Source organism: Beta vulgaris, chromosome 5, assembly GCF_026745355.1.
Source record: "Beta vulgaris subsp. vulgaris cultivar EL10 chromosome 5, EL10.2, whole genome shotgun sequence".
Classification (NCBI taxonomy): Eukaryota; Viridiplantae; Streptophyta; class Magnoliopsida; order Caryophyllales; family Amaranthaceae; genus Beta; species Beta vulgaris.
In genome coordinates this window covers 55223813-55251519 of record NC_079206.1, presented here as the reverse complement: position 1 = coordinate 55251519, position 27707 = coordinate 55223813, and the positions used below count along the sequence as shown (strand labels likewise).

At 34.7% G+C, this 27707-nt stretch overlaps 2 protein-coding genes across 2 annotated transcripts; both read right to left on the bottom strand.

Moving 5' to 3' along the window:
- Positions 1 to 4410: 4410 nt before the first annotated feature.
- On the bottom strand, positions 4411 to 15617 carry LOC104893968 (plant intracellular Ras-group-related LRR protein 7). The gene is made up of 10 exons (XM_010680112.4): positions 15244 to 15617; positions 14041 to 14110; positions 13386 to 13432; positions 12682 to 12790; positions 12508 to 12593; positions 10394 to 10484; positions 9880 to 9965; positions 5679 to 5765; positions 5061 to 5205; positions 4411 to 4777 (listed from the first exon to the last, which is right to left on the bottom strand). Exons 1-9 carry the CDS (start codon positions 15340 to 15342, stop codon positions 5095 to 5097), a joined length of 786 nt encoding a protein of 261 aa, XP_010678414.2. The 5' UTR covers positions 15343 to 15617; the 3' UTR covers positions 4411 to 4777; positions 5061 to 5094.
- Positions 15618 to 18492: 2875 nt separating this feature from the next.
- Positions 18493 to 23094, bottom strand: LOC104893967 (UDP-glucose 6-dehydrogenase 1). The gene is made up of 3 exons (XM_010680111.4): positions 22957 to 23094; positions 22149 to 22603; positions 18493 to 19733 (listed from the first exon to the last, which is right to left on the bottom strand). The coding sequence occupies exons 2-3, from the start codon at positions 22585 to 22587 to the stop codon at positions 18730 to 18732; spliced, it is 1443 nt and encodes a 480-aa protein (XP_010678413.2). The 5' UTR covers positions 22588 to 22603; positions 22957 to 23094; the 3' UTR covers positions 18493 to 18729.
- Positions 23095 to 27707: the final 4613 nt, after the last annotated feature.

The window sequence follows — 27707 nt, the reverse complement described above, 5'->3', positions numbered from 1 at the left end:
TTGAACCTTTTTTGAAAAGAGTTCATCAGTAAAGCTGAGAGATCATGTTGTGAATCCACGCATTGGCCAAGATCATTCTTTAGTCTGGAAATATTGGAGTATGTTTTTATTTTTTTTCATTCTATTGTGGAAAAATCGAGTGTTGCGATATCCTTGAGTTAACCATGTTTTGCGTGCGACATTCCCCCATGATTTGTGGTTGAATAGTAGAAGCTTTTCTCGTTGGAGTAGTAATCTATTGATATGCTTGATCCGAAAGTTATTGAAAGGTTGGTCCCAAAGTTTTGTTTGTAATTCTTTGATTTTGTCGTCATTGGCTTGAAGTTTATTAGCTGTGTTTGTACTTAATTTTGGCCCATGACTTGAGCTCGGTTTCGATGCATAATAATTTTTGTTGGACATGATAGAACTGTGATTCGATAATGCGTAAATTTCAATGTCTGCGAATGATGGAGTGCGATTCCTTGTTTAAGACCCAAAAATTTTGAAAACGAAAATGTGGTGGTTTAGTTAGAGATTGTTGGTTCGAAGAGAAAAGAGCGGGTGCGTGATTTGAGGCAGAAAAGTTCCATATGTTAGTGTGCTTTGATCAAAATCGTCATAGAAAGTTTGGCTAGATGTGGCTCTATCAAGTTTCGTAGATTGGTTTATTATTAGACAAACCGTTCGAAGAGAAAGCTTTTTGGTAACATGGGATGTCAATTGCGGCATGTAATTTAATTAGGTACGGTAATGTTTTAAGCTGAGATGGCTTTAGTGGTGCTCCTCCCATTTTATCTTGATGAAGAACCATTTTATTGAAATCACCTAATAGTAGCCATGGATGATGAATATTCATGATAAAAGAGTTTAGATAATAACAGAAAATATCTTTTTTGCTATTTTGCGTAGGGCACTATATTCCAAGAATGGAGTATAACTTGTGCGTTGGTGTGTATAGAATTTTCAATTAAACTAATTTATCACGTGTAGTTTAAGTTTGTAGGGTAATGTCGTCGTTGTTCCAAACCCAAATGCCTCCGGAATGGTTAACAAGTTCAACTATAATATTATTATGAAACTGTAGCGTTTTAAGTACCCTTTTGCTATTATCGTTTTTTTTTTCTTTGACGAAAATAATATCAAGTCTATATTTGTTTTTGAGGTAGATTAGTTCGCTCAACGCTTGGGGTTTTTTACCCCCTTGGATATTCCAGCTTAATATTTTCATATAACTAGTATTTTACGGGGGAGGGTCTTTTCGTAATGCGTGAAGAAAACTTCCAGTAAAGAAGGGACCTTGATAGTTCCCAAAGTAACCAGCATCTATGAACATATACATTAAGGGGTGGGAAAACACCCCTTTCAAGCGAGTGTCAAGCACTCGGTTCTTTTGGGCTTTAACAGCCTGGTCGAATTTAAAGGTGAAAGGCCTACAAACCTTTTTACCGAATACCTGAGGCCAGGAGGCCCATAATGTTTTCTTGGGCCGCCAGCAGGGCAGAGTGAATGCAGAATGACAAAGCGGTCGTCCAGATCAATATGCGAAATAAAGATTTGGGCCTAGAACTGTGAGGCGAGTCCAACCTGCAAGGATGAATAAACCCGTTGTGGGTGGAAAAACACCCCGACTATGCGAGTGTCAAGCACTCGGTTCTTTAAGGCTTTAAAAGCCCGATCATTATCAAAGGCTCAAAGCGTTGTTGAACCCAAGCGGTTTCGAGGCCTGTAAAGGCAGCGCTGGTAAAATAGAAGTGTGTATAGGCCCAAGGGGAGTTGGGCTTGTGACCTGTACAAAAAAACGAAGTGGGGGAGGCAGTCAGTCCAAGTAACGAAATTTGGGTGAGCTTTTCGCAAGTTCATAGAGAATGGGTAATTCAAAGGAAAGAAGAAAAACAAGAGCGGGGAGCATTTCATATGTCATATCGAGAAAAAGAAATAGTAAAAAGTGTCCATTGTATTAAGAGTGATGAGCACATAGTGGAGAGTTAGTACAAAGGGAGGAGGACCTATTAAATTAACAAGTACAATTAATCTAAAAAACGGAAAGAAAATACAATAACTAAAACTAGAAACTAAAGAAGGTCCTCCTAAGTAACCCCAAAAAAAAAGATAACCCGAAAAATTTTGTTCTTATCATTTGAGGCTATCAACCGTATGCTCATTAAGTCCCAAAGCCGAGGAAGATGGAATTTCAGTCATGTTCGCATCAAAAAGCACATTAGGATTGTGGTGAATAATACCCAAAGCATTGAGGAACTCTTCATCTATCTCGTCATTAGGCTCATTCACATTAAGATCATGGTGCATGATAGTAGGGCTTAGAATTGGAGGATTGAGTTGCATGCCATCATTGTTATTGATTTGAAATTCGGCTAAGAAGGCAAAAGTGTTAGTGATGACAACCACGTCGGCATAATGGGGGGAGGAGGGAGGGTTAAAAATGATTTCATTACAAGTGAGGTTGGTATTAGCAATGTCATTAGTAGTGGGTGGAAGTGGTGGGGTATATTTCTTACCTTTGAAGGGGGTTCAGTATGCAAAACAAGGTCTATCTCTACGTTAAGGCTCGACAAAGAACCAACCATTGTTTTCATTATTGTTGGGAGAAGGGGGTTGTTGCTTGCTTGCTTCGAGCTTGGCCACGACAAGTTCAAGACGATGGGGCTGGCTTGTTAGGGCAAAGGGCAAGAGTGTGGTCCTTGATGCCACAAAGAGGACACACCTCATGGAGACATGGATCCCCTCATAAGAGAGGAAAAACTCGAATGACTCATACTCGGATATCATAGTGATTGAACGGGGAACGGGTTTTGTAATGTTGATATTCAAACAAACACGGGCAAACAAAGTCTTATCATCGTTTTTGGAGAGTGAATCTATCAAGCTTGATTAAGTGGCCGATTTTATTGGCGAGAGTGGTTAAGTGAGTCCAAGACCAATACTCATTAGGGAGGAATGGGATTTTCACCCATTGATCAACATTGGTGATTTCATGAACGAATAGCATGAAGAAAGGCCTCCAAGGAATGAGGACGAAGTTGAAACCTTGGAAAAACCAATGCCTCTTCTCCCAAATCTCGCTCTTATCAATAGGATTGGTGAACTTAATTAGAAACCACCCATTAGAGACATGGTGAATGGAGAATTATCCATGGGTGAATTTTCAATCACATTGGAGACGGTTAAGAACCGAGGAGGTGGAAATGGGATCTCCCAATAACTTCCCAAACAGACAAGAAGATCTATATTGCGCTAATTCGATTTCATCAAGGGTGGGAGCTACAACATTGACACTGGGATAATTGAATTTGGAACGTATGGAGAGTAGGACTTGTGTCCCTTGGTTGGATGAAAGTGGAAGGTGAACCGTGACTGTGACAATTTATAGTTGGAGGGCATGGGGAGGTTGGGGTATGGGAGTTACTAGCATTGTTATCCAAAGCGGTAGCTGGATTAGGAATGGACCTGTCAATGTTAAGGGGAATGGTATCATGAGTGCTAGAGGACTTGAGAACGGAGGCATAGCTCGGGGAAGGAGGAATATCCGACATGAAAATAGGAGGAAAATTGAGAGAAACTGCGCGCAAAGGATTAGAATGGAATAAAGCTTTCGGTGAATGGGGTGCAATTTATTGAAAGAAGAGTGCTTTATATAGTACTTAAGAAGGGGGGGGGATCCGGCAAATTAAGAGCAGGAGCAAGAGAGATTCTAGAAATTGCAGAAGACAATAGGAGAAGGGAAAATAAATTCAACAAGTAACCCAAGAAATCCCAACAACAATAAGCAGACAAGCAATTAATCATCGATTCATCACCCCAACTAGAAAAAACATTACAGAAATTAATTAAGAGGGTGGAGAAAACTTATATGCTTGAGGAGAGTAGTCCAATCGATTTTGGGGGCTCTTTTAATTTGTATTGGACATCTTCTTTTGCTTGCAAAGAAGAGCAAATAGGGATTTCTTCCAAGAAATCTAAATTAAACCCAAAATTTTCCACATTTAATTTCTATAAAGTTGGAGCTTCCTCCTATTGGTGATGAGGGATTGTAATTATTGCTGTCTTTAATGCCTTGTTTGTTGGCATTAACCGAAAATAAAAAGCAATTTAGGGCTTTGAAAATCATCAATATTAGGGTTGTAATTAACCATATAGGTATAATGATTTTGGATGTGATGGGTGCTTTGTCAGATTTGAGATGTAAGTGAAGAGAGTCCATGAGAGAAGGGAGTGAAGAGCAAGCGTGAGGGGGGAGAAGGGTTTGCTTGAGGAAAGGTTCTTGGATTTTCTTTCTTTTTTCCTCTTTTTTTTCTTTTTTCTCTTTAGAGAGCTTTTGCATCTTTTGTTTCTCTCTCATCTTCTATGTCTCACAAATAATGCCCTTTTGTTGCAAACTATTTGAAAACATAGGATGTATAGCCGCATAGGTGCAAAGAAGACCAACAAAAACTTGTATAAATACTTAGCAAAACATAACATACAGTTTGCAAACTCAAACATATCAAGCGTCCTGTGGCCGCAAATTCTCTTTTAACAATATGGAAGGTACCTTTCCCTATATACAAACGAACAAACCTGCACAACTTGGAAAACCCAGGACAAAAAATTCAATTCCCTTAAAAATCGATTACCCCCAAAAAAATTCATTTACAGGAGCCATTTTCACCATGACATTTGAAGTTGAATAGGAGGCACAGTGGCTGCTTGCAATGGGCTGCATGCAGCTGAAGAAATACAATCTAAGACATTCGAGTAATCATCTTTGCCCCAAAGGTGCAGAGCTTAACTTCTTAACCTACAAAAGAAAATTGCATGGTCAGGACATTTCATGTGTATATTCCGACGACTATGCAAATATGTTAAGGTCGGAGTTAAGTAATCCAGTTGTGCTTCAGTTCTTGTAAAAGAAACCAACACCAAGGTAGTAGTGTGTGTTTCCATATATTGCTAATCAAGTAATCAGTATCGTAAAACAGAAATTATGTGCAGCATATAAGAGACAACTCAAACCAGAAATCTCATTAGAAACAAAGTACAGCCAATACAAGTTCAGATTATTCCCAAGCACGAAATCTTACCAATAATTCATGAAACAGTCTACGATGCATAGGATTACATATCAACACCCTCTTCCAAACCCTTCGAGTTCATCATCACATTTGAGTCAATTTGTTTGTCAAACTTCTTTCTCCGCCGTGCCTCAAATTCTTGATAGCTGTCCATCTAATGTGCAACATTATTCAGCAATAATATTGTATAAATAACATTACAGCTTCTTTGGTAAGCATTGATAAATAGAGATGACGCTAATGAATTCATAAGTAAATTTTGTGTAAGAAATGTCATGCCAATGTTAATTGCTAATTTTTGTTCATCCCTAAATAATTCATTTTCTATTAGCTTCCATTACGATCCATTACCACTTTTAGAAGTGATACTGAGCAATAATGGCAATTATGTAGATTAACACATGTTCGGAGATGAAGTTCCACTACCATGAGCATTGAAATTGTACTATGCAAAATTACATATAAATCCACAACCATTACTACCATTTATTATTGGCTACCAAACAGGTCGTTCAGATACATCAAACATAGCCTGAATCATTGGATGTGGAACCACTAGACTCAGGCAGACTTCATGTATGTTACAAAAAAGATACATGCAGTTTATAGAATGACAAAGTGACATACCTGTTGAAACTGTTCCATGGAAATGGGGTTGTTGTGCAGGGAAATACTCTGCAGAGCTTTGCAGTCTCTGAGTATAGTTGCAGGCATCTGCGGATGACAGTTGGAATGAATTAATTATTAGATCTGACAGCACTTTTCAAGAGGACATATCACTGACCCAAAAATATTAGTGGCATGAGGCTGATTCCAAAACCTGATTAAATGTTGATGTTCATGGGAAAAATAATAAATATCACTTCAAAAGGTTCTATGGATACAACCTATGTTACCTGGACTCGGCTAGGAGTGTCAGATATGGGTACGGATCCGAGTGTCCGGTACGGCAATTCCAAAAAATCAGGAACGGGGACACTGTCCGATATTTGGACACGGGTACGGGTATGGCGAAATTAATATTTTATAATATAAAATTTAATAATTAATCTGCTAATTTATATTTTCTGATTGTCTATTTATAGCATATTTATACAATTAAGGTATTTGTTAGGGTTTTTTGTCAGAAACAACCTTTTAAAAGTGTCATTTTGTCAGAAACAACCTTATAAAATTTTTTTTGTGAGAAACAACCTTTAAATGCGATTTTCTTGTCAGATCAGACCCATTGACCATTTTCCGGCATTGACTAGATTTTTCCGGCGAAGACTTTTTTCTTTTACCCTCTTCCCTCTCTTTTTCCCTCCAATTTCTTCCTCCCAACCCCACCCCAACCTCCAGCCTCACCCCATTCTCCATCCTCCATCCTCCATCCTCCATCCTCACCCCATTCTCCATCCTCCATCCTCACCCTCTCGCCTTCTCCTTCGCACAAGAAGCCACCACATCGGCAGTGGCCGGAAGCCTAGGGAAGAGTCCCCTATTTCAAACCTAAAGAAACCATTCTCTCTCCTCTCTTTCAAATGTCATCCCCATTTGAATCTCTTGTGAACTTGCCATTTCATCTCTTTTCTCTCATTTCACCATGGTTGCACAAAAAAATTAGCTTGTTGCCATTAACTAGTAAGAAACCATGGCCCTCCAATGTTGCTAACCTAAGAAAATCCCCCTCCCCCACAAGCTTGTTGCCATTAACAATAAGAGTGGAGACAGAAAACAGAGGCGACAAATTTGGGAGAGAAGGAAAGAGGATGAGCAGCAATGGCGGTGTTCAGTGGCACTGTTCAGCGAGGTGGAGGAGAGAGAAGAAGAAGGCGAGAGAGATGATGCGTGAGAGAATGAGGGGTCAAGGAAGGAAGTGAAAGAGAGGAGAGATAATGGTTTGCAATAAGAAATTGGAGGGAAAAAGAGAGTGAAGGGGGTAAAAAAAAAAAGTCTTCGCCGGAAAATCAAGTCTTGGCCGGAAAAAATAAAGTCAATGCCGGAAAATGGTCGAAGGGTCTGATCTGACAAGAAAATCCCATTTAAAGGTTGTTTGTCACAAAAAAAATTTATAAGGTTGTTTTTGACAAAATGGCACTTTTAAAAGGTTGTTTCTGACAAAAAACTCTATTTGTTAATAGACAAAAATAAAATAAAAAGGAAAGCAGAACAGAGGAAGGGAAGCAGAGAAGGAAAAAGAAAAAGAAAAGAAAGTGAAACAAAGTCACGTGATCAAAAGATGAGAAGGAAAAGAAAGAAAGAAAAAGAATCAAAGTCACGTGGACTTGCTTCCCCATCTACTGTATAAAGGACAACAACAACAACAACAAAAAAAAAAAAAAAAAGATGAGAAGGTGAAAACTGAAGAGATAGAACTCATAGAAGATCGAAGAGAGAAGAAGAGAAGGAACAGAACGAAAGAAACATGAAGCGGCGCGTTCGATGCTCCGGCGGCGAATCAGATGAGTTACCCACTTCTCCTCTTCTTCTCTTCTCCTCTTCACGTTCGAACTCTAGGGTTTGAGTATCTAGGGTTTAGGCCGCCGTGTCCGAGTGGAGGTTGCCGGATCTGACACGTATTTCGTACCGGTGTCGGTGTCGTACCGACACCGGTATTTGGCAAATTTTGCCGAGTCCGGGTAACAGAGGATACAAGCATTTAGGAGAAGTTGTTCTAAAATTGGTTTCCAACCAGTGTTACCTAACTCCCTAATTCCCCCGCGAATCGCGAATTGAGAAAAGCGAATTATGGTCGGTGTTGGTTCATTTTTGGCTCATTTTGGGTAAACTGGCGAATTTAAAAGGCGAATTAGGTAACACTATTTCCAACATCATAGCTCTAACACAAAGACCTAGTTGGTAGGAACATATATAGCTGGGCTTTAAGCCCCAATTCTCCGAGGATTCAGACCAGGTAAACTAATAAATGACCAGTTTAACTAGCATGTCATAGAACATCAGGATAGGAGCATTAAATCATGACTCATCTCCCATCCCACTCGTCTCATGGGGAATTCGGGATTTATCATGCTATCAACACTTCCCCCACAAAAAGCTAGATCATGCACAGCTACATTTTCCCGTGGAACAAAAACATAATAATGTAACTGGGCCAAAAAACTGCAATGGACCTACAGTTGTACATGGGCATGGGATTCAACTTCTTGCACGTGGGAAACCTCAAAAGAGGCTTTTAGAGGGCTCCTGTATAGATCCTTTAGAAATGTTCCAAAATTAAGCTCTATAATGTAATATGTCCAGTATTCCAGGTTTCTTACATGATGAAGCCAAGTGGCTACTGGCTAGAGCTTAACTTTTGTTAAGTTAGATTGTTCTAGAATAGATAAGCTTCCCTATAAAATAGACATGGGAGTTCATATATACATCACCACAAAATCTTATCCCACATTCCCTCAACCTCTATTGTATTTACCATATCCATTCCCTTACTCCACACCATCATAGCACAATCCTCAGGCCCGGCTAAGGCCCTGTGCAGGGTGAGCAACTGCACAGGGCCCCAAAAAATATGAGGGCCCAATTTTTTTTTAGAGCCCAAAGAAAAAAAAATATTGAATTAAACGTCTTCCTTCAATCTTCTCTTCCTTCAGTCTTCAACCACACACAACAATTCACGCACAACAATTCACCCCCATTTACTCCACATCTCGACTCTTTCAATTCTCCAAAACCACATTAATGGCTCTTCCTCCAAAACCCCATTAATGGCTGCATCTTTTCCAATTTCCAGCCAATAAATCTAATTTATGTTTAGTAGGTAATTAAACAGGTTCTTTCACCTAAAAGAATCAAAATCTCTGTGTTTTTTTTTTCTACATGACCCTTCAACCAATGTTTTAATTCAACAACCTAATCCCCAATTTCTAAAGAGAAAAAAGAAAGCCATTTGTGAATTGTGAGTTTTGTTGATGTTTCACACCTTAGTAATTCCAATTATTCAATCTTCACCACGTTCTTCAAACAAACTCTCACATTATGATATTCACATCTAGTATTCGAAGGTAATTTCTATATTATGAAATTTTTGTTGTTTAATTGTGTTTTCATTTTGATAATCTGACATTCTAGGTTAATATTTTCTGGTTATTTCTTAGGGCATTGAATTATTCAGTTATCAAATTTGAAATTTTGAAAATTTATTTATTAATTAGGCACTTCTTGATAGGATTTATGTAGCTTCCTTAGTTAGTTATATTAATCGGATGTGCGCAGGCTGACATTTTTATCAAATTTATGTAACTTAATATCTTCTATTTATTAGTTGTACATATCTCTCATTGAATCTCCTCTTTTTCCTTTTAGTTTGTTGTAACTAGTCCTAGTTTACAGTAATACTATGTAGCTTTTACTTTAAATACATTAACTGTAAAATGAAATCATCATCTTTAAAACCCCTTTAAGATCCAGGTACATCAGGTTGGGTTCACTGCCTAGCTGGTATAGTGGTACTAGTTGATTGGTTTTATATCGTGTTTTTTGTTCATCGTCTTTGGTACTAAGTTACTAACTGTATAAAGAAATTTTACTTTTCGATATAAATATAAAATCGTCCTTTTTATCGTTTGGGGCCTTATTTTTATTTAGCACAGGGCCCCTAAATAATACGAGACGGCCCTGACAATCCTAATCATACGAGCCTCGAGCTAGAACCTAACTTAATTTCTAAGCGAATTGTGAAGCAAGTAGCCAACATGCATGACTAGCATATTAGTCAGCACGTGGCAATAAGTTACTAGATAACATAAGTAAATATAACTCGAGAAGAAGACAATAATCAGTCAATGAACAACTTAGCAAAATTGGCTCTTACTTCACATGCATTTACCTGTTTAACTTTGTTGTTATTCAAAGAAAGTGACTTCAGGTGAATGAGATTACACACTGAAGGAGGAAGATCCTCGATGGAATTATCTGCGAGTATGAGCATAGATCTTAGAAAATTTTCAATACCAAATTTCACCAAATGCTAAAATGCAAAAGTGGTTGGGGGAAATACGAAAAAACAAGGCTTTGGCAACAACATTAAGAGTCAATGGGCATGATTGCATGAATTATCATAACATTCAAACAAAGTGTCTACGAAGTATGAGTGTATGACCACGCATTTTAACACATTACTTTGAAACATGAATATCATTAAAATTAACGTCATTGTAAATCATGCATAAATTTCATACTATTGACTTTAATGAAAGAAATGTCACACATACTTATTATAAATTATAATTGCATGTATATAATGATACTAACCATTCTACTAAATCATAAAATTTTATAAGATATAAAGTTTGTTTTTGTGTAAATTAGATCAGTAATAAAAGAAAGCGGATTGAAATTACCATTTGCTTGAAGCTCCTCAAGTGAAAAACAACTTCCAATTGATTCGGGAAACGAATTCAATTGGTTATTTGATGCATTTAAGAGCTTTAACTGCATCCAAAAGCACAAATTAGATTAACTAGTATCAAAACGACCAATACACCTAAGAGAATGCATTAACGTTTTCCTATCTTGCAAGTACATCAAATTTCCGAGTTGTAAGAACATACAAACATAATTCCCCTCCGCAAAAAAAAAAAAATACTTTTCAATCTTTTTGTTGAAACATTTCCCTATTTTGGAGGTTAAAAATTTGTCAAAAATATTACTCCCTCCGTCCCATAATATAGTGCTTGTTTCTTTTTTACACGGTTTTCAAGACGTAACTTTGACCTTTAATATCTTCAATTCCGTATTAATAAAGAATATAAAAAGTTGATATTATGAAATTACACATTAAGGCGAATCTAACAAGATCCCACATGAATATGTTTTTTTATATATACAAATGAGAATATTCGGTCAAAGATTTTAAAGTTTGACCCACCAAAAATGAAGTAGGCACTATATTATGGGACGGAGGGAGTACTTTTTTAGCTTGTGCTTAATTTTTTTTCTCTCAATCACATGGGCCTTTTACCTTCCTCTCTTGATCTCTATCAATCACATAAGACCCTTTCTATCTCCTCTCTCGATCTTACTCCTCATCATGCCTCCCCCATGGTTTAACTAAAAAAATAGAGGATTTTTGGTTCATCCAACTACAAGATATGAGTAAAAAGTTCTCTATAGTATATAACAATGGAGAATTGAAAGAATTTTAAGGTGTTCAAACAACAATTTGGATGATGCTGAATACAACAAGCAAACTCTGGTTATAAATTCCATTCATATACTATATTAACCAATTAAATTTCCACTACTATCAAACATCGTATTTAATGAATGAAGATTAACAAATAAAAAGTACTAGCTCTGACACAAAATCTTTCCTCCATTTGCCATGCATTTCAAAAGAGCTATATAGGGGTAAAAAAAAAAGTGGCTCGATGTGGTATGCATCCCCTTTTTCTCAATTTACATTTCCCCAAAAACCCCTCTACTTATTCCCCACCCCCCAAGGGTTTCACAAACCTTTGACCAGCTTCAAACAGTTCAAACACAAGCATAAACAAGTTCCTAACCTATCTCCACCATCTGCCACCGTTAATCTCCGACCATCAGCCACCTACAATCTCCCTCCACCGCACCTACTACTAACAACTTTCAACCATCAGAAGTTTCCAACAACCTATTATCCCACCACCAACCACCCATCACCACAAAGGCAGCACCACCGATGACTGCCCCACCAACAACCCAACACTGAATTCCCTCACCAACCTATATTCGACCACCACCAACATGCGACAAACTACCACTGACTTTTGTCATCAATCAAAATTCAACCTAAACACAATTAAAACACTACCAACTGACCCACCACCAAGCCTTCATAAACTGAGATTTTAAAGCGAATTAGAAAAGACCCAAGGTAGGAAAGCGTTATTACAGCCTCAACTATACAGCGTGAATTTTGGCTTTAGTTGGTCAAATTCAATCACTAAAATTTTGAATCTAAAACTTTGTAGGACAAAGTTGGCCACCAAACACCTATCCATGGTGCAGTTGCAACACGTGTGGAGGGAGGATTGGGCAAAAAAAAGGATGGTAGAGAGAGGATAAAGAAGTGAGACAATGCCGTGGAGGGGACACTAGAGAAGACGATGGAGGCATTCACTAATTACTCAATCTGGGTAGTTCATGGATGGAGCCATCGGCATTCATAGTGGAGGAGACGGAGCTTTTGCAAAGGGTTCGGGAAAGAGAAAGGGATTCCGCTTGTCAAACCAGACATATTAGGGAATCCGCGGGGTTTTATTAATTTTCCTTTCCCTTTGAATATTTAATTCCTTTCCAAAGTGTCATATCAAACGCCTCCCTACGTTACTATAGTGGAAATTCAAAAGTTGGTTTGGATAAATGTATATATTATATAATGAGAACAATATTTTAGGAAAACCCAACATAGTTAGGTGGGAGACAAGTGGGATGGAGAGAATATGCAAAAGCCACAGGAGATTAAGTTACTTACATTCCTAAGACTCCCTAAAGTCTCCGGTAAGTATGTCAACACATTCCGAGATACCGACAATTGCTCAAGCCGTACCAGTTGACCCACTAACAACACAGACTTCGTTAGAGACAATCACCATAATTTGACAATGAGAAGCATAACAACCTAAACTGATAGAGAGGAGTAAAGTACATTCATCAGGCAAGCCAGAAAGGCGATTCCCGTCAAGTGTCATCACTTTCAGTGACTGAAGTTTCCCCATGTTCATTGGAAGGCGTTCAATAAGATTCTCTGCTAATATCTGAGAAGAGGGCAACATGTTAATTGAAATACATATCTAAATTGAAAAAAGTATGGTAGTAATAAAAAGCATTGGCCCTCAATCACAGGAACAACCATACGCACAGGTATTCAAAGCAAAAGGTCATAATATAATATTTTAAACAATCCTGGAAAGGGGCTAGTAGCCTAGTATAACTAAACTCCGTTTTAAGATGCACATTTTGCTAAAGCTCAGAGGCAAAAACAGTCAAGGTATAAAAAAGCCTTCTCCATTGTCCAATTATTGCGGTATATGTTAGTAACAGCGGATAGGGAGATCATTGCAACCAAAAAAGGGACATTGGTTATTCATGAGGCAGACTGATAGTCTCTGCAAAATCTTGGTTGAGCTTCATGGAAAAACAGCTCGTGTAAGGACCCTACCAAGCAAAAATTCTTGTAGCTATACATCAAGGTTTGAGATCTCAACAGTATTACTTTCTCATTTAAGAAATACCTAAAGTACCATCGACTTCATCCTAATAGTCCTTAAACATACAGCTATAACATAATAATAACAAACTCTAAAAATAAAAACAAAATATTTCAGGTTAGCAAACGGAAATGATTCTTACCAGACGCTGCATGTTGATCAATTTGTTGATTTCAACTGGAACATCAACTGCAGCAAGCATAGAACAATTAAAGAGGTTTAACTGTTAAAAATTGAATTTCAATTACGCAAGCCATAAGAGTTTGTTGACGCAGATGTCCTTATCAAAAGTTAAGAGACTGCGTAGACACTGTAAATACATTCACATAAGACCACTTTGATCAGACAGCATCCTTGTCACTCTAATAGAACAACAACAACAACAACAACAACAAGAAAGCCTTAAGTCCCAATATGATTTGGGGTCGTTAACATGAACCGTCGTAAGAAATCTCTGTGACCAATGAGCCCTTGTCACTCAAACTTATACTGTTAAATCAAGCTTGAATTTCAAAAAAGTAACAGCTGTAAAACAATCTAAAAAACAGATCTCCCAAAATCCTACAAATCATACAAAAAGAAGAATTATCCTAATGTAAAAAAACTAGGCGACAGAACAAAAGCAACATCAGTAGCTTGGAAAAAATGACAACATGTCACACTAAATCTAGATTATTCTACTATTACTCTCAAAATATAAAGCTTAATGATCTAAAATTCTCTAATATAAAACTCTACCATGAATACTACAATTTACAACACACATATGATGAATATTCCCAAAACATATGGTATACCTATCTTATTGTGTGTTAGGTCCACCGTGCGTACGACTCTGTCAAGGTCAAGAACTTCATCTGGAAATATCTGCTCGAGGAAATAATGTTTACTAGATATTAGGTATAAGCCAAGCCTAAAAAGATAGCAAACTTCTGAGAATCTAAAAGAGAAGGTCAAACATTAACAAAATAAAGAAAGACAAGCATGTGCATACATAATTCTAAACAATAAACAGCACTTGACCCTATGACCATGTCATGCTATGGATGACACTCCTAGGTTGTCTATATATAACTGGTAACAAGTGAAAGCAAAGTAAAATTAAATGTGGCTCATAGCCACTCAACTCTAGGAGGAAAAGTATGGCTGAGAATAGTAAAAAATAAAAAAATTTCCCTGTGGCTATATCAAATAGATTGCAAAACCGTAGCCCCAAAACCATTACCGAACTCGTAAGTGTTCTATATCAGCAACAATAGCTTATTGTTACAGAACTTTGTTACTTTCGATATAATGGCCGATAATTAACAGGTGAGATCAATATACTCACTGCAAAACCTCTATTTGCATCGAAGTTAAACAATAATTGTAATGCATCAGGACAGCACACACATACCATCTCCTATTCTAAACATGGAATCCAAGCTATCGATTAAAAACAATAGTGAATTACACAGTTGCTCAATTGCCATTCAATCATAAACATATCGAATCATAAACAACATTTTCAGTAACAATCACTTTTAAAGAGGTTAAATCATCTAGCATTCGAGGACTTCCAAATCATAACCCTCATAAACATCTTTTTTAACATAACAACCAAACAAAAAGTAGTACATCAAATTTCACAACAATCATAAACCAGAAATCCCCCCAACATATAAAGCATTCATACAACCACAAATTCGACACCCGAATCAAAACTCAATAAGTTCTTCAAGAGTTCACATATTGCATCTTCCCACTACATCCCAAATACAAAGATCATATTATACAATATAGATATATAGTAGTATATCATAGAAATTATAAAAAATGGCACCCCAAAAAAATTGAATTTTTTCTCTGTCAATTTGAATGCAACATAAAAACAAAAACACAAATCAGAGAATTCATAAAAAAAATGTAAAAAAAAAAAAGAAAAGAGAATTGCATTTCCTTAACACAAATTAAAAAGGATCATACTTTACCAAAAAGAAAAAAGAAGAGATAAAATTGACCTTCAATTTAGAGTCACGCATAGCAACAATGCCAGTAGAACGCCATCGAGCGATTCTATTGGCTTTAGAATCAGCTGTTTTACTCGAAACACACCCCATTAAAAAATCACATCAACCAAATAAAACGGGAAATTTTGGAGAATAAATCAAATTAACCCAGATGAGAAAAGTGGAAGAAAATTCAGATAATCTAAAATTTAAAGCAAGAAGGTTGGAAAAAAAATGGAACGTTGAATTTGTGGGGAAATGGTGGTGGGTTTTGAGGAAGAAGAAGAGGGTCAGAGGTTTTTAATGTTTTTGATGATAATTAAAATTAGAAATCTATGTGAAATGCCGGGTCTCTGTCTCTTCTCTCTCCTAAAGTACATTATTGGTTGATTCGTTGGTTGACTGAAATTTGGGTCAGAGGTTATGTACACCACGACACGACTCTCGAGTTAGAGAGTTTAGCTTAAAAACTACTTCATCCGTCTCATAATATACCGTCTCTACTTTATTTTTGGTGAGTCAGATCTTAAAATCTTTGATCAAATATTTTCATTATTATATACAAAAAGAAAAAAACTTATTCATGTGTGATTTTGTTAAATTTGTCTCAACGTATCCTTTCATAATATCAATTTTTTATATTTTTTATTAGTGCAGAATTGAAAATTTTAAAGGTCAAAATTACGTCTTGGGGACCATGTAGAAAATAAACAAGCATTATATTATGGAACGGAGGGATATACTAGTATTTTTAGCTCAAGCGATGCCGTGAGCAGTTACAATTATTAGATATACTAGTTTTGAACGGGTTATTGTTTATTTTATTTTTTTTATAAATTTTTGTTAACATTGTTTATTTTTATTTTGCTAGAAGAAGTGAAAACAAGGTAGCCCACTTACTATCTACATGTAGCCTAAATTATGATGTTAACATTGTTAATTTTATGTTGATATTGTACAATAATTAGATGTAATCTGCAAAAGTTTAAAGATATCTAATAAAACAAGGCCAAACATCGAATTCTCCTTCTTCTTCCTCTTCAAAGCTTCGAACAAAATCATGTTATTCATCTCGAATTCAAAGCTATTAAAACCATCTTCCATAGCTATTTTAATACCTTGGCTAGCTGTCGTGGCTTCTCCCACTTCCACAGCATAGGAGCCCCTTCATACATCACACATCGCCATCAAAACATCATCAGCACCATCCGCACCCATTCCCACCTTGTATCATTCCTAAAAGCCGCATCCACGTTCAGTTTTAGCCTTCCCTCCTGAGGCATTTTCCAAGTTGCACAAAATCCAGGCGCCTTTTGGTTGGGTAATGGTGCTTACCTCCACTGCTCTTCTCAAGACCGTCTTGAAGATTTTGGGGTCCCATTCTAATATGAAAATTGGGCCCCTAAATTTATAGAAAATAAAGATGGAAGGTTAGATTTCTAAGGATGGAAAGTTGGAAATCTAAAGATAAATCATTGACAAATTTATTAAGGATGGGAAACAGGGGTGATTTCTTCAAATATGAAATAAATTTTTCAAAATAATATATTTTGGGACCTTTATAATTTTGGAAGCCTTGTTGGGCTCCTTGTACACCCTCATGTACCCCTGACCTCTTCTATACTTCTACATCACGCTCATAGCTTTGGAAATGCTCTTCATCTCATCTCTCTTGCTGAAGTTGAAAAACCAATTGTTTCGAGCAAGCCATATTGTCCAGCATAGGGACCAAAAGATATCCCACCACTCCTCCTTCCTACACAATTGCATTTGTTGCCCCACCCACTCCTTGAAGGAATTTATGTTTATATGATCCACATTCAGCCTAAGGGGTGACAAATACCACACCTTTCTAGCTTCCTTGCACAACATCAACATATGTTCCACAGTTTCTACCTCTTTACCACATCTCTTGCACATCAGATCAATATCAACCTGCCTTTTTAGAAGATTCACACTCATAGGTAAGGCGGAATTTAGGATTCTCCACGCAAAGTTGTGCACTTTATGTGGAACTTTTAATCTCCACACCTTCTGCCATCCCTCCAAATTAGCTTCATTTGATGAGCTTGCACCCTCGACATGTTTTCCTTCAAGGCCATGAAGTATGCGCTCTTCACCGTAAAGTTGCCACTTCTTGTCCTTCTCCTACTACTTATACTATGTTGAACACTATATTTTTAAAAAAAAATTAAAATAAAAAAGAATGACATGACATGCTTAGGTGAAACTCTATGTAATATTCTAATGTCAATTTTCAAAACTAAACTCTAATTTTTTTTTTATTATCCAAAACTCTAATATACTTCCTCTGTTTTTTTAGTTGCAACAATTTTCATATATAAGTGTTTTTATTTAGTTGCAATATTTTGTTTCTTGGTAAAGGTTTTGGGGGCAATTTGACCATTTAATTAATCACCACTTTACATACCCTATATGCAAAAAGTATGGGTAATTGAGTCAAATTTTACTCTCTCTCATCTTTCCTTAGTATTTGTGCAAGAAGGCATTTGTTGCAACTAAAAAAAGCAGAGGTAGTATATACGTAACTTTATCGCTATAGATTTATAGTTTTTGTTGTAACAACAAAGTTTCTTTAATAAATTTTGTTGCAATATTAAATTGTTTTGGTTTAGTTGAGTAAGGATGAGGTTGTGAAAGATAATATATAATAATGTGTTTAATCCTATAAATTGGACCAATGATCAAATACTATAATCACATATAGTACACTATATATATATATATATATATATATATATATATATATATATATATATATATATATATATATATATATATATATAGGGGTGGGATCCGCTGAAAACAGCTCTTAAGCTGAAAACTGAAAACAAGGGTAACTTTTAACACTTGTTGCAAGTAATCTAGAATAGAAGATGTATTATACTAACATTTTTCATCCAAGACCTCTATTATACCTTCGTTGCAAATAAATGCTGAGTTTTCATTCAACTTCAACATATGATTCAAGTACATATATGCATGCACTAAATTTTCAACTCCTGATGCAAAAAAAAAAAAAAAAGTTTTCAACTCCATTGTTCTTTAATTACTTGCAATATTATTACTGTTATTTGTTTTTTTTGTTATTACAATTATGAGTGAGGTTTCTCAATCTAGGGTTAATTAAGTTGAATCATAGTTATATTGATGTATGATTTTCCCAAAATTCTGTTTTGTTTCTACATTAGATCAAGTCAGAGAGAAGATCACATGATCTCCATCCCAGGAAGAAATCACTAACACAATAATAATCTTTTCATAACTCATATTGGAAAAGATTCATCATACAAAACTGAGAACCAACTGTTTATTAATAACAACAAAAAAGATTTATAACAAATTTGTAACTTGATATCAATGATAATAATAATCCAAAAGCCAATATGACAAATATTAATAAATCTTAACAAATTAAAAGAATAGCAATGTCTTCCTTTACTTAGATCCTCCTTCCAGTTATGCAACCGAAATTATCTAGGCCATAGCAGGCATATCCTTAAGCCATGGATCCAAAGGTTTACCAATCGAGTAGACGATAAATCCAATCTCCCTCAACTTATCAGCATCAACAACATTCCTACCATCAAACACAAATGCAGGCTTACTCATACCATCAAAAATCCTCTTATAATCCAATGTCTTAAACTCTTCCCACTCAGTTAAAATACAAATAGCATGAGCATCTTTAGTAGCCTCATATGCATCCCAACACACCGCCACATCCTTACTCGCGGTGGGGCTCTTAGGCTGAAGATGAGCAGGGTGATCCCAATCAAACTTTCTCATAGCTAAGTCCCGCTTGATTTGATCCTCGGTTACTTGAGGATCGTATATGCTAAGCAATGCCTTATCCCCCACTAAACCTTTGCAAACATCAATAGCTGGGGTTTCCCTAGTATCTCCTGTATCTTTTTTGAAGGCAAACCCAAGTATAGCAATCTTTTTACCAGACACTGTGTTGAACATAGAGGAAACAACACGGTTCACAAACCTATTCTTTTGGTAATCATTGATCTTAATCACTTGTTTCCAGTAGTTTGCAACTTCATGTAGGCCATTGCATTCACAAATGTAGACTAAGTTGAGTATGTCTTTCTGGAAGCATGATCCTCCAAAACCAACACTTGCATTTAGAAACTTAGGCCCGATTCTTGTGTCCTTGCCAACAGCATGAGATACTTGGGTCACATTAGCTCCTGTTGCCTCACAAAGCGCGGACATGGCATTGACTGAAGAGATCCTTTGGGCTAAAAATGCATTAGCCGCGAGCTTAGACAGCTCGGCTGACCAAAGGTTAGTGGTTAGGATCCTGTCCTCGGGCACCCATTGAGCATACACTTCTTTGAGTGCTTGGACTGCCTTTTGGCCTCCTGGAGTTTCCCTGCCTCCTATCAGGACTCTGTCTGGGTTGAACAAATCTTTGATTGCAGTACCTTCAGCTAAGAATTCTGGATTTGATAGAATTTGGAAGTTTATTCCTGTTGTTATAGATACATGACGCGGTTAACAAGAGTAGAGGAAATGTCAATCTAGCAAAGATATTATATTCAGTTCAGCTGTTTTATGCCGAAGAGAACAGGCCCTAAGTCGTAATTGTTAGAATATTATGTAAAATACATATTTCTAAGTGTGCCTATTAGTGAGTTTGTCGACAATTATAATTTTATCATTGGTCAAGAATTTTTTTACTCAACGAAAAATTACTATGATGTTATAAATAAAGTTGAGCCAAAATTTTAACATTGGTTAAAAAAAATGACATTTTCATGTGATTTTTAATAATGTTAGGTGCATAGGGTTTTAACTTTGCATGTTCTATAATAGCTAGTTGAAGTAGACCTTAGAAAGATGGCATGATAGAATGACCTTACATATGTGATATGTCTAGTAATTATGAGAAAACATTGCCCTACATGACATGATCATGACACTATCTCAACACCCAATTCCTAAGAACATGAACAATAAGTGGCTCAGCCGCTTAGGATAAAAAGTACACCTATTTCCATGACATAAAGCCTACAACAAGTATAGATCCTTCATGTCTAAATAAGACTTACATTCATTTTTTAATACTTGCTCCGATATTGATTAGTTTACTTTTTTTTTTTTTACAAAATTTTAGGAGAAACAATGTTGTGGTACATAAAAGAAAAGAGAACCTACTCCCTCCGTCCCAAAATATAATTTCCGTTTCTATTTTGGGAATCAAAATTTAAAATCTTTGACCAAATATTCTCATTAATGTATACAAGAAAACATATTCATGTGGGGTCTTGTTGGATTCGTCTCAACTTGTACATTCATAATATCAATTTTTTATATTTTTTACTAATACGAAATAGAAGATATAATAAGTCAAAGATACCTCTGTGAGACTGTGCAAAAAGAAATGGGAACTATATTTTGGAACGAAGGGATTATTATTATATGTTAAAGTTGAATGTATGTGTGATTAAAAGCTAGTGGTGCCATTTCAAAAATAGAAATAAAAAAATGGGTAAACTAATAAGAGACATCCCAAAAAAAAATATGGAAACTAATAAAGACCGGACGTAGTATATTTCAACGTGCTTTTTTGATCATTAATATTGAAATTGTGCACAAGTAAAAATTATAAAAACTATATTTTAAAATATATATATTGAGACGAATTTAATAAGATGTCACTTGACTATATTTCTCTTTATATAATAATGAGAAAATAGAGTAAAAGTTAATTGATGAATAGTATCAATTTACTCAACATAATACTTATTCATGAACGGAGAAAATATAAAATTTTATCTATTCTAAAATATTAAAAATTATAAAAAGTTATATTTCAAAAGTATATATATATATATATATATATATATTATATATATATATATATTATATATAATTATATATATATATTATATATATATACACGAACTTTTACATGATTCTACATTTTTGGGCCACAAGGACCAGATAGTTAGACGAAGGGTCCTTCAAACCGAAACCTCTCATAAATTAACCTAACCTGGTTTGCGAGTAGACACTTTAAGTGTACGGGATGGTAAAGAAAAACTTTTTCCTAAAGGATCCCTAACAAGGATCGAACCCCCAACTTTAAGGTTGAAAGGTTCTTTTCTTACTATTAAGTCAAGCTTAACTTAATTTTACATCATGACTTTTTTTATCTTTATGTATAAAATCATAGAAGAATGGCTAAGGGATTGTCCCTTGATAAAATAAAATAAAAAGATGGCTAGACGGACTACCCCTTCATAAAAAAAAAATTGGCCCGAGAGACTATACCAATGGTGCAAAATCCAAATATTTTGAATAAATATAAAACAAATGAAAAAGGTAGATGGAATAATGGGTTTGTCATCTATTGGTGGATGAGTAACAGAAATGGGTGAAATATTACTGAAAGAATTGTGACAAATAATACGAGTGCATTTGTACTATGTGCATGTTTATATGTTGCAGTTAACACTTTTTTTTTCTCATTTAGAGTTCTCACCATTTTGCAATTGTTGCTCATATTTTCAATTGGTGAAAGCTCCAATTGAGTTTTTCAAATGAGTAACGAACAAGAAATTATATAACCTTAAATGTATCATGCTCACTTACTCTCTAAATGTATGATGAATCCAAAGACAAAAGTGTGCAAATATATTAAAAAGTGGAGAAACTAAAAAGGTGGAGAGAAAACAAAAAAAAGTGGGTTAAAATATTAAAAAATGAATAACATTGATGAAAAAAGAGGAGAAAGTAGATGTGATATATTACCAAAAATAGAAAAAGCAACAGTGTGTAGATTAGAAAGAAACGGACTAAAAAGGAAAGTGTGTAGATTAAAAAGAAACAGACGAAGTAGTATGTAAGAAGTTGTTAATTGTTAGAAGAAGAAATCATACCTTTGCTATTATGGGTGAGGATCTTCTCAATAGCCTCAGCAGTCTTAACAGGGACAGTAGACTTCTCCACCACAACCTTATCAGAAACCGAGACATCAGCGATCATCCTAGCGGCGCTCTCCCAATAGGTCAAGTCGGCAGCCTTTCCGGCCCCGAGGCCCTGAGTTTTGGTAGGAGTGTTAACAGATACAAACACAATATCAGCCTCCCTTACATGCTTCTCAACATCAGTGCTAAAGAAAAGGTTGTTCCCCCTACATTGCTTAACAACTTCTTCAAGCCCAGGCTCATATATAGGCAGTGTTTCACTATTCCAAGCATTTATCCTTGATACTGATATATCCACCACTACTACTTTTATTGAAGGGCACTTTAAGGCTATCACTGCCATTGTTGGCCCTCCTACATAACCTGCTCCAATGCAGCAAATCTTCACCATTTTTTTTTTCTGATTCCTGTGTAATGACATGAAACATTTGTGTTAGAATTGAAATTAAGGAGACAAAAGTTGATCAAATAAAGACGCTATTGCCTATTGATGTAAATGTCAGCTAACTTAGTCGGTAGTATATCATCTATGCAGCACGAAAACTGTTGATGTTTTGAAAATAAAAAGATTACGAAAAATAGGATAATCTTGCGTTTCAACCATTTTAAAATGATTGGAGTTTCAAGGAAAAATACGCTCAAAGACATGCATATAGGTTTTCAGGTTACACAGGGTATAATCTTAGAGGGAACCTATAAGAGTTGAGATCGAATCTCGTCTATAACACGACTTTTATAAACCAAAAAAGAAAGAAAATACCTGAGGTTTTTTGAGTTCTCCTAGCTTGGTAATGTGTGAGAGAGAGAAATAGAGAAACTAATTGGTTTAAAAGAAAGAGAGCAAAAACCAGCTTAAATAATAAAACACACACCAATTATTTACCTTCCAGAAAACAAGATCTACCCCCCACCCCAACAAGAAGAGTATGAGATGGAGGATTTTAATAGTAAAAAGCTGGCAATTTTTGGTATGTTGAGACTTGAACACGTTGAAAACCTTTCAGTAACAGACAAGTTATTAGTGACTTTTTACTGTGAAAGGGGGGAGAATAATAGAATGTCCTATTACTATAGACATATCATACTAGTTTCCATCATATAGTTTGTACCGTGTTTCATTTTTCTATTCATTTGATTGGTGGATATTAATTGCTTTAACACCAAACTGGAATTAATAATGAAGAATGAAGTGACGAGAAAACTTACATTCCGTTGAAAATTCTAGTATGCACATGAGATCTGACTTCTGAGGAGGTGTAGTATATACTCACTCGCCTTCATATGCACGCGATGTGTGCTTTAATTTCAAAGTTTGTTATTCTATTAGATACTCCATTTGTATTTTATTTATGATTAAACTTAAATGTGAAAAATTCAACAGTTAGATGAATTTAGATATATTAATTTGCTAATGTAAAAAAATAAAAAGGTTGTAAGTAATTGTTAACATTAATTTTTTGTGAATGAATATTGAACAGAAAGAACAAAAAATAATGAGTTGGTTTAACTGAATTAAAGAGTATCAAAGGTAGTGAATGTTCAGACTTTTCATGTGCACGTTATGTATGTCATCTTTTTTTATAAGGTATACATATTTTGTCCATTTAATTTTTGATTGAAGTATTTGATGCATATACCATTTTAAACTTGTTTTAAATGGCAAGTTGGAATGAGAATTTTTAAATGATTTGCTTTTGTAATTTTTTTTATTCCATTAGTTAGATCATTAAGGGTATTTTGGTCACTTCAAAAGAGGACACCACACCTCCTCCCTTGGCTTATATAATAGAGATTAGGAAATAAAGAAAATAAATTTTAAAAATGTAAGTGTAAATATTAGATCCTTTTTTCTTTATAAAAAAAAATCAGATACAAGAATTACTTATGTCTAACCTATTTTAGGGAGTAGACCAAGTTCTTCAAAAATTATGTTAATGTTTTACAGGAGGTTCGTCTTTAAAAAGAATGGTAAAATATGAAACATCCTTCCTAAAATGAGCTTATTAAATGTAAATCGTGATCTCCCACTTAAAAATCGAAGAGTTAGCCAACTATCATAATCTCTTATCTTTAGAAATTTACTTATATGTTATTATAAGTTATTATTTATAACATTTCCCATTTAGAATTTGGATATCATGAATAGTCAAACCAAATTTACTTTTAAGAAAAAATTGAAATAGAAGCAAGTAATAAATGACTAATCGAGCTTTAGTTTGATGGTACCTTACTCTTCTTTCCTACTAATCTTTGAGATCAGGAGCAAGTTTAATTATCTTCATTGTATAAGGAAAGGGGGAGGAAAATGGTGTCCCCCTTTGAAAATATTAAATTATCCTTAATGATGTAATGAAACAAAAGAAATTATAAAATAAAACAATTTAAGGACCATTCATCAGTTTGATTTGTCCTTCTAAAAAAAAGTTAAAAATGATATATGAATCAAAATCTCAATCAAGAATTTAAATGGACCTTGACCTTTTTTTATAAGAGAACTAGCAATTTATGCACGCGATGCGTGCTTTAATTATTTTCTTTTGTTAGTTGTTCTTATGCACTAAACCCTTTGAATTTTTTCTTTCCAAGTTAATTTTCTATAGCATTTGAATAACTTCGGTTTTTCTTGATTGTGCTATTTATGAGCAAATAATTTGAAATCAATGAAGCACATATAATGCATAAAGCAATTAAAAAATATATATCACTAACCTTTTATTGTTTTTAACATAAAGTTGGAGTTGAAACTATATGATGGTTCGATAATGTTACTTTAGATAAAGAGTCTTATTTTATTGATAAAAAATATAAGTTTCTAAATACATTATAAATCCTCATCAAGTTTTTACGTAATACATTATTATTGTCGATAAAGTATTTCAATAACACACTTCTAATTTTGTTTATGGACTTTTCTAATCAATGTATAATCATATGTATGTGCCATTTTAAATTTATGGTAAATTTCCTTATGTAAAATTATTTTGTCAATTTTGTGTTGATTGTGATGACTTTGACTTGTTTGGGAATTTTATTTTATAAAATAATTTTGTCAAATTTTTGTTGATATGCATTGATTGTGCTAATTTTGAGTTGTTTAGGAGTGTTGTTTAAAGTTTTTTTTCTTAAAATATAATTTATTTAACAGGGATAACAATGTGATTTCAGATGGGGACACCGTTGCTCCCATCTTCCCTTATAGTATAGAGATAAGATGGTATACATGACGTCCACCTAAAAAGTCTGAAACACTTACTACATTTGATGCTCTTTAATTCATTCAAGCCAACTCAGCATGTCTATTCTTTTTGTTCAAAATTCACTCACAAAAAATTAAGTTTAAAAATCACTCACAATCTTTGTTATTTTTTTACATTCGCGAATTAATATATCTAAATTCTTCTAACTATCAATCTTCCATATTTTAAGTGTAATCATAACTATAATTCGAATGAAGTATATAATAGAATAACAAGTTTTGAAATTAATGCACAGATCCGTGCATACAAGGCTAGTGTAATTATAAGTGGAGGTTAACTGGTTTAGTATGTTTAGACTTTTGTTTAGGCTATATACTTTTGGATTGAACTTAACTGAAGTGAATTTGTCTGAACTCAACTAAGCTGAATTTTACATAACTGAATATAAATTGTGAGAGAAAATAACATAATATTTCTGAATTGAACCAACCTGAACTGAATTTGTCTGAACTAAACTGAATTTTCATTGATACAATCCAAAAGAACAGAGCTTTAAACTATCATATAAGTAGAGCAAGGCAATCCTTGTACTAGATTAAAAAAAATAATGGTTTCTTATAATCCCTGTAAACAAGTGATATGAGGGGAAGAGCATTTGCAAATTTTATAGTGATATGCAATTGATTGTTGATAGAAAGTACTCAATCCATTTCAATTAATCACAACAATTTGACTTGAAGAAACTTTATAAATTCTAGTCGACTTCTTCTAATATTATTAAGTTGGTATTCCTTCGTTCTTTTTAATATTTACATTTTTTTATTGAACTGTTCATTTTTAATAGTTACACTCTTATATCCTGTATAGATTATATGATCAACTGTTTTTTACAACTAGTTGTTTTGCAAGGACAGGATTGGTTATATTTTGTTTTATTCATTTGAATTGCCCGCATTTTGGTGGAACTAACGATATGAAACGGAATTAATAAAAAAAAAACCCTTATCCTTTTCTAAAAGTGCTACAATTAATTTACAATTTGGACAAAACAGAAAGTGTTTTAGGAGTGAAGAAATACATAAAAAAAGTGGTACATTGTTTGGTTAAACTCCACCAAAAAGATCAGTGGTGGACTAATATAATAGGTGCAATTTCATCAAAAATCTCAGAATATCTAATTCTTATGACTTGTTCAAACCCTGTAGGCCGGAGCACTTATTGTTGGCTAGTCAGCTAGGGTATTAACGGCCCGTTTGGTAGTTGGTCATAAATGGTGGTAATGAGAATGAATTTGTGTATAAATTTGTGAAAAATATCATTGTCCATTACCATGGTAATGCTAATTTATCCTAAAGTGTCCACTTTCCTTCTTGAATTTTCATTCCCATCCAATACCACTTTGTAGGGTGGTAATGAGTGGTAATGAAAATTGCTTCCCCTTGGAGACAAAAACACAAGTTTAGGGGTGAGATTGCTTGTCCATGGAGAAAAAATGCCTCCCCATGGAGATTTTAAGGGTGCTTCCCTAATAAAATTACACTTAAAATTCATTCCCATTACCGCAATTTATTAACGACTACCAAACGGGCCGTAAAGGTCTACAAAAATAAACTCTGCTATACTTGGTACACAGAAAACAAAGATGTTTTTTTTTATGGGATCTAAATTAAACTCTCCATAGATTAAAGTCTCAAGTAGTCAGCACAGTTTAGATTTCAGTTCATATGGTGATTTGTAGGAAGGTCTGTTGAAGCTGGTTGTGGCTATATCCTATTGAAATACCCTCGTTACAATGATGTAATATACTCCCTCCGTCCCAAAATATAGTTTCCATTTCCATTTTGGGTGTCCCAAAATATAGTTCTCATTTCCATATTTAGTTTACATTTTTTCTTAATTTGTCAAGAAAAACCGTGTCCCATCATTTATTTGCTTCTTGAACTTTGTTTTTTCTTTTGTTTATTCAACCAAAATGTTAGAATTAACTAGGTTTTGGACCCGTGCATAATGCACGGGAACTTTAATACAATAAAATTGTTTATATATCCGCTACATTGAAAACATATAAACGATTATTTACGTCTACTTAATCAGAAAATTTGTGTTTAAGAGAAATACACATTTATATTAATTATAAAGTTGTTTAACAGATACATGATATTCATATGTTTTGGAAGACTTCTTTTTAGAGCAAAACAAAATGTTTTAAGAAGCTACTTCATCCGTTCGTAGTCTGATATAACAATGAGATTTTTACACTATTCATTCACTATCATACCCTTTCACTATATATTGTTATTTTTATGTAAAGACA